At 42.2% G+C, this 8,833-nt stretch overlaps 1 protein-coding gene across 1 annotated transcript; it reads left to right on the plus strand.

Moving 5' to 3' along the window:
- The first annotated feature begins 1,711 nt into the window (after positions 1-1,711).
- On the plus strand, positions 1,712-8,833 carry LOC124289001 (protein FAM167A-like). The gene is made up of 3 exons (XM_046725596.1): positions 1,712-1,871; positions 7,365-7,763; positions 8,253-8,833. The coding sequence occupies exons 2-3, from the start codon at positions 7,410-7,412 to the stop codon at positions 8,505-8,507; spliced, it is 609 nt and encodes a 202-aa protein (XP_046581552.1). The 5' UTR covers positions 1,712-1,871; positions 7,365-7,409; the 3' UTR covers positions 8,508-8,833.

Below are 8,833 nucleotides of genomic sequence, written 5' to 3' on the forward strand. Positions count from 1 at the left end.
GACAGACACTGTACTAACAGGGAAATGCCAGACTTATTGGCAGGGTTTACTGTGACAGACACTGTACTAACAGGGAAATGCCAGACTTATTGGCAGGGTTTACTGTGACAAATACTGTGCTAACCGGAAAATGCCAGACTTATTGGGAGGGTTTACTGTGACAGACACTTGATTGAACCGGAAGATGACAGACTTATTGGCAGGGTTTACTGTGACAAATACTGTACTAACAGGAACATGCCAGACTTATTGGCAGGGCTTACTGTGACAGACACTTGATTGAACCGGAAGATGCCAGACTTATTGGCAGTGTTTACTGTGACAAATACTGTGCTAACAGGAAAATGACAGACTTATTGGCAGGGTTTACTGTGACAGACACTTGATTGAACCGGAAGATGACAGACTTATTGGCAGGGTTTACTGTGACAAATACTGTGCTAACCGGAAGATGACAGACTTATTGGCAGGGTTTACTGTGACAAATACTGTACTAACCGGAAGATGCCAGACTTATTGGCAGGGTTTACTGTGACAAATACTGTACTAACAGGAAAATGCCAGACTTATTGGCAGGGCTTACTGTGACAGACACTGTACTAACCGGAAGATGACAGACTTATTGGCAGGGTTTACTGTGACAGACACTTGATTGAACCGGAAAATGCCAGACTTATTGGCCGTGTTTACTGTGACAGACACTGTGCTAACCGGAAGATGCCAGACTTATTGGCCGTGTATACTGTGACAAATACTGTGCTAACCGGAAGATGCCAGACTTATTGGCAGGCTTTACTGAGACAAATACTTCACTAACCCGAAGATGACAGGCTTATTGCCAGGGTTTTACTGTGACAAATACTGCTCTAACCGGAAGATGCCAGACTTACTGGTCGGGTTTACTGTGACAAATACTGCACTAACCAGAAGTTGCGAGACGTATTGGCAGGGTTTACTGTGACAGACACTGTACTAACCGGACGTTGCCAGACTTAATGCCAGGGTTTTACTACGACAAATACTGTACTAACCGGATGATGCCAGACTTACTTGTCGGGTTTACTGTGACAAATACTGCACTAACCGGAAGTTGCAAGACTTATTGCCAGGGTTTTACTGTGACAAATACTGCTCTAACCGGAAGATGCCAGACTTACTGGTCGGGTTTACTGTGACAAATACTGCACTAACCGGAAGTTGCAAGATTTATTGCCAGGGTTTACTGTGACAAATACTGCCAGCAGAGGCGTGTTGGGTACGTGTGTACATTGGGTACATCAACCTAAATACGTATTGTCAGATGGATGGTAGATATGTCCTTACCTAATCCGGGGTACCCATGTACGTCAACCTAAATAAAATTTATATATTGTTTAAGACTCGTAGACATGACACAATCCGCGGCATCCTGGCGGTAAATATATTATGAACAACAAATTGTAACTTCAATCATTGTTTTCAGATGTTGGAATTACCTCTACAATACAATCTAATACATATATGTTTGATTTATGCTCAAACGTAGTTATGTTTTGAGATTAGGCTAACACTGAGAAAAAAATAATCAAGATATATACACAGCGTTCTCCAGTATGTGCTTCTACAGCGCGCGAGCTGAGCAGGTACCTGTGGTTCCGGATGAAAGCTCCCAGCTGCAGTATTATCTGACAGTTGACAGGCGTCAGTGTGGGGGTATTAGGACCACAATGAGGGTTCAGTCAATGGAGGTAAGACGGATTATAGGGTCCGCCTTCCACCGCTCCGCTGATCGTGTCTCATCACAAGGCGCAGGAACACCGTCAGATAACACATGCATATTTGATGGATAGGCGACAGATGAAATATACCTCAGTGGCTTCAACCCGGCAAAGGTATGTATAAGTCATCCATTGTTTCAACAAGATATTGCTTGTATTATCTACAATTTCGTAAGAGCACAGTTTCAAAAGTTTCTTTAAAAATACAAAAAAGCTTAGTCACATGCTGGCAATAAAATAAGACATTATGTAGTGATATCTGGATCACTGTGGTGTATGGATGGTGGGCGGTGGGGTAGCCTAATGGTTAAAGCGTTGGCTCGTCACGCCGAAGACCTGGGTTCGAATCCCCACATGGGTACAATGTGTGAAGCCCATTTCCGGTGTCCCCCGCCGTGATGTTGATGGAATATTGCTAAAAGCGGCGTAAAACCAAACTCAGTCAGTCAGTCAGTATGGATGGTAGTATCTGTCTGGCTCCGTCACGGAATTCGGCCTGACGCACAGGGTTACTCCAGTCTTAAAACACACAGAGTTGACTTGATGACCATAGTTTCATACTCATAGAATAAACCCACACTTCAGTTGTGAAGAGAGTTAACTCATGTCAAACTCATGTCATGGCTTTCTGTTATTTGTTTTCATCTTGCATGGTATACTGTATCGAACGGCCGTAGTCAGCTATACATTTAAAGTCAAACCAGATATCTGGTCCGGTAGAATACAGATGCTAGTACATTGAAATGCCTGAATATCTGTACCTCCTGTGGAAGCCAGTGTGTCAGCATCTGGAACTCACATGGGGGACGCTCTTAAATGCCTCTTATGATTCTAGTAATTCTAGGAATGGAAATATAAAATAAAGTAAAAAGAAGTAAATAACTCCAATTTGCACATACACCGTGTATGTAGTTGGTATATTCACTGAACTACAATGTAACAATGTACTGTATGTGCCAGGTAGAGAAGATGGGGGTGTGGTTGACGACCTCAGGCGGAGGTTTATCTAAAGCGGGTCTTATGAACCAGAGATCATAGAACATCGATACCAGTCAGAACTCGGGAGCAGGTGTTGGCTCAACCCAAGACTCATCCTACACGATCGTCAACTGTAATTACAAAGGTGTGTGAGGTTTACGTGAGCGCCGTAATTACCGCCAGAAGTAATAGATACAGACGTGTTTAACATGGGGATAAGTGGTGGGTACTGTGTCGAGATAGGTATTTGTCTCATGGGGGCTGACTCGCTCATATAATGGTCACCATGAAACCATGATAGCCCGAATACGATCCCGTATCACACTATAATGTGTGACAGATGTACACGATGTCAGGGGTTGACGCGGGTTTATGCGAGGAATATATACCGGACATTCCGAAAATCTCACAGTCAGGCTGAACAACTGACCTAGTTTTTTTAGTTTGGTTCAAAATTCCAATTCTACCAATATCATTATTGTGACTGCTCAGTGCCACTCATTATTTGAACAAACATAGATTCAGCCTAACTTTAATCTATGACTCCTGTCTTACATCATGCCGTTGATCACTTGGCAATGGCGGAACTTTTTCTCATGAAATATCATGTTGTCCTACATTCTAACACCTAACGAATGTAGACTTTTGCCAAAGCGACATTTAAGAAATTGTATGAAATTAACAATTAAATAATTACTTGGTCATCCGTTGATACACTGCGATGTGTGTGTTTACGTTCCATGTCACTATATCCACTGCACACATGTGGGATGTGGCAGCTATTCATCCAGAGAACAGAGGAAAAGGGAATTACTAGTGTCTTAATGAGGACAGGGCTCGTTCAAGGGCAAATAATATTTAATTGATTGTGCTCGAGCTGGTTCCCCAATGAAGGTTATACATTTCCCTGGGACAGGTATTCCTTAACACCAATCGGCAAAGTAACAATTGCACGACCATAGGGCTCGGTAAACATGGATGTTTCACGTGCATCACGCAACTGTGATTAACACTGTGGTCTCACAGTTGAGCACAGAGCTGTTGTATGATAATACCTTTCAAAACTGCGTTAAGTAGGTGCAATGAATCAACAATAATCAACGATTAAACCTTGTATCCTAGTGGTAGAACCTACACGTACTGTCCGTGTTGGCGTGGTCTGGTTGGTCCAGGACTAGCTGCTATGTGGTATGACTGGAATATTGCCCACTATGGCGTTAAACAACAAATCTCAAAACAAATGAGTCTTTGTATGATCTGGCTCTATAACACATCATTTACAGCAGCCTCTAATACCAGCATAAGGTTATGAAACCCTCTCGACCCGTCATCAGGATGTTTCGCCCTTAACTAACTCATTGTTGTCTTAAATCTCGTAAGTGCATGGCTTGCGTGAATTCCCTGTACACCAAGCCTAACTAACCCAGGCCAACTCTTCCCAAGCCTCGCTGTCACTGGAGCGCAGAGCCAGCATTATGAGACTCTCAATAAAAGAATAAAGTCCAACTGCGCTCATTTCAAAACCAATTCTACGCCTTTCATTAAAATCACACAGCGTAGAATTATCCGCGTCAGTCCCTCCAATTTTCTCCTTCCTGAGATCCTTGCAACGAGACGCCCAGAGAACTCCCCTCCCCCCCCCTGCTCCAGCTAACACAAGCTCTAGGGTGATGCACTCACCCTGTACAGGACTTGGCGGCCCAAAAGCGTGCAACAAATATACTGAACAAAAAAAGAAACTCATCACTTGGAGAAATGAGTTATATTGTGTATTGTACAATGTAGTTAATATGGGCGAATACCTACAATGGACATAAGGCGATAATTTCTGGATGTCAACTTCGTTATTTTGAGGGACACGACGTTTCGGAGTATATCGTGACCCATTCATAAGGTGAATGAATGACTAGCAAACAGACAGCTCTTCTTCTTCTTCTTCTTCTTCTTCTTCTTCTTCTTCTTCTTCTTCTATGTACATAACAATTAAGAACAGTTGCGACCGCAACATCCATCAGTAGGGGTCGCGTAACTGCTCAGACCATGGGACTGTTTCTGTGTTTGTTTGTTGTCTGACACCGCCCTCAGTAAATTTCCAGCCATTTGACTGCAGTCTGTAAATAATGGAGTCTGGACCAGACAGGTCAGTGATTGGTATCATGACCATCGATCTACACAGTTGGGAACCGATGACATGTGTCAACCAAGTCAGCGAGCCTGACCACCCGATCAGTCTGATAATCGCCTCATACGACAAGCATAGGTTGCTGAAGACCAATTTTAACCCGCATCTTCACGGGTCCCAGATCATAGGAAACCGCTTGCTCGTTCCCCATCTTCGTGCCCGACGTCCTTATGTTGGATCACCTCTGACACAGGTAAACATTTATAAACGTCTACGCTGGGCACAACTGCACCTGCGGATGGCTATATTTCCTGCAGAATTCCGGTATTGACGTCATGGATCGACCTTTGAGATCGCCTGACCTCAATTCCATCAGCCATAGGGTGCTCTTAAAAGATGTCTTCATGCCGTTAGACGTCAACCACAGAATGGTCAGCTTGGCGCCATGTTGGTACAGATATGGCGCAGGTTGCCTAATGCTGTGGTAACGGGTGTTAGACAGTCAATGAGACGACTTTGTATAGCTCCTGTCAATGCGAGAGGGCAGATACACGGTACTGGACAAGCTCCAATACAGATGGCAATTCCTAGTGAAATAAGAAGGCAATTCCTAGTGAAACAAGAAGGGACCCCATGGTGCTACTGTTGATGGTAAACTATAGTCATTGTAATCACAAATTTCTTTACATAAGACACAAAGTCCTTGGTGTCGCCACGAATGGATCAGCATCTATCTAGAGGTATGTGTTTATGAATTACTATCAATTAGTAATGGTAACAGCAGCTAGGGAAAAGGTTTGCGTGTCCTGTCCACTCTGTGTCACCGTCACAAACACACGCAAATGCAAGTCAACTGATCACCCGAAAAACACGGGATGACATGGCACGAGTCTAATTATGGAAGTGCATGATGCGTCAATCAATTTATTCTAACGTTCGATCTTGTGTGCGTTGCAAAGACGGGGTTACAGATATTTTCGATTGCCCACTTGGTTTAAGACAAGGTTGCTGCTTAAGTCCACTCCTATTTTCCTTCTTCATTAGTGAATGAAATCACGATATCAATTTAGGTGGAAAACATGGAATCCAAATGAACCCAGATCTTGCAGAAGTCGTAATGCTCCATTTTGCTGACGACGTTATTTTAGTTTCGGATGCTGTGGTCGGTTTACAAAATCAATTAAATATCTTAGAAAGCTATACTAAAGAATGGAAGTTAGCAGTTAATTTAAGCAAAACAGAAATAGTGATATTTAGGAGGGGCGGTCCTGTTGCCACAAACGAACGCTGGTTTTATGATGGTCAGTTGATTAATGTATCCGATCAGTATTCTTACTTAAGGGTTTTGTTTTCAAACACAATGAATTTGAATAAATGTTCACAGAACTTAGCTTTACGTGGACAAAAGGCTTTAATACAAGTTTTATCGGTTTTATACAAAGGTAGAACTATGTCACCCAAGGTGTTATTTAATATTAAATTCAACCATTTTATTATATGGATCTGAAATATGGGTTTTTCAGCGTTTCGATTGTATTGAGAGAGTGCATGTGTTAGCTTGTAAAAAGTACCTCAACGCAAGCCCAAAGACACCTAACTGCATGGTATATGGTAAATGTGGCAGATTTCCTTTGTATATTAATTCTCAAATAAGATGTTTAAAATATTGGTTTAAGATTCTAAATATGCACGAACAACGTCTGCCAAATTAGCTTACAATATGTTTTTAAATCTGGATAATTTGGGAACACATACTTGGGTAACGCTTATCAGAAATTTATTATTTTCTCACTGTTTCGGTTTCATATGGTTGTGCCAGACAATTGACGATGTGAACAGGTTTATTAATGAATTTCATGTTAGATCAAAAGACATGTTTAATCAAGAATGGAAATCCACCTTAGACTCAAGCTCACGATATGAATATTACAGGATCTATAAAACGTTACTCCAGCCAGAAAAATACTTATCAATACTTACAACATATAGTTTGAGAACAATGTTCGTAAAGGATCGTAAAGGATCTTTAATGATTAATGAGGGTAGAAAAACCTCTGTCCAGAAAGAACGTCGATATTGTCCTTTATGTAACGTAGGAATAGAAAATGGAATTCATTTTACGCCGATATGTCCTTGTTATCATGAATTAAGACAGAAATATATACCACACCATTTTCTTGCAAAGCAACCCCTATATGCATATATATCTTCGTTACAAACTAATAATGAAAATATTCTTGTTCAGTTGTCTTTGTATATGAAGCATGCATTATCTAAAAGAGATCTTCTTATAAAGCGAATTGTATACCCTTAAATAAATATGTAAATATCCAAAATATTCCTTTATCACTGTAACTCTCATGTATATGGGCCGGAGGCCTTTCATACAATAAACATCTTTTGACTTTGACTTCATGTTCTATACAGAGCACAACATGATGAACGTGTCAGTTTTATTATCCCCTTCTGTTTGTCAGTCCGCATTACCATTCAGTGTATGTTTTCAGGTATTTTCAGAATGAAGTGACGCTCCCGGGTCAGTGATAGAGACAATGATGGTTGGACGGAAAGAAGAAAGCAGTTACACTCCCAAAGACAAGCGGCGTCATCTATCGGTCATCAGGGAAGATTCTGATGGAGATGAACATTCGGCGAATACTACGGAAACTACCGAAGATCACCGACGAAGTGTCGATCACTCTTCAGCTTTGTCGAAGTTGAAAGAGACAACGGCGAGGCTGAAGCTGACAACGCGCAGAGCCAGTATACTTGCCTGGCAGGCTGAACACATCGAGAAACCCAAGTTTCCACCAAAAGAAGTTCTACTAAATGAAAACGACGGAAAGTTGACTGACGACAGAAAGAAGCGAATCGACGACGCCCTGGAGTGGCTACGTAACGAGCTGGTCAGTTGGCCGTGTTTATACGCTTATGTAGAGTCAATCTTGTGAGCTGGTCAGTTGGCCGTGTTTATACGCTTATGTAGAGTCAATCTTGTGTGCACCGAATATCCCGCTAATCCGGACGTAAAATCACTGGGATTTATACATGTCCTGATCAACTTGTCATTGTCATTATGTATTACAGTCATATAGATCTTAGTAAATTTTCCTCCGGCACCAGAGAGGTTCTGATTTAAGAGGATTCACGGTAAAGAGGGGCATGTCCAGATCTGCAGGGTTGTTTGTTTTGCTTAGATTGTTACTGGCGTTTGACACACCCTCACAAAATTATGTTTTTCAATCTTTTACCACCATTATATTCCATATCAAATATGTCATGTGACATCTGTATTATTCGGAACAGTGAATAGAAAGTTCTCATGTACGCCCGATCATCTGACTCCCATCATTACTGAATGTCTCACCTTTTGAATTTACGCTTTCATGTCTCAGGAGGAGATGCGCGCGCAGGATCAAACGCTTGCGAGACAGTTCCTGACCATCAAACAAGACATTGCGCAGCTGAAGTTGCGCAGAAGCTGTGAGGAGCATCAGGAAATGTTAGAAGATGTTCAGTCAGAGCTCGAGGAGATTGACGAGATGTCGGATGTCCTTGACCTTCCCATATCGACTCTGAGTGACACTCCTTTGAAACAACTCGGCATCACAAGGATGAACATGTCACGCCGGAGGTTCTCTATGTGTTGATGGACTGCTGCATGTGGCTACGTGTGTACAAACTGACGACTCGGGTTCTATTCTCCACGTGGGTACAGTGTAACATAGCGGCGCGATGTTGCTGCAGCAGAGGTTAGACTAGCGGCCAGGAATATCCACCCACTCCCAAAACACGTAGACTGGACACTGACATGTCAGGGGGGATATCACATGTAAACCAGTGTGCACATCGTAACTCATAGTTTGCATCAAAGACTATCAGAGATCATGTTCGCCTTGACGTTGACTCAATGCTACATAGTTGAAGGTAGTTTGCGCTGTGAGAACAGACTGGCTTGTATGCTTTCGTCCAATCA

The sequence above is a fragment of the Haliotis rubra genome, unplaced genomic scaffold, assembly GCF_003918875.1.
Source record: "Haliotis rubra isolate DU_JTF1 unplaced genomic scaffold, ASM391887v1 Scf43, whole genome shotgun sequence".
In the NCBI taxonomy this organism is placed as follows: Eukaryota; Metazoa; Mollusca; class Gastropoda; order Lepetellida; family Haliotidae; genus Haliotis; species Haliotis rubra.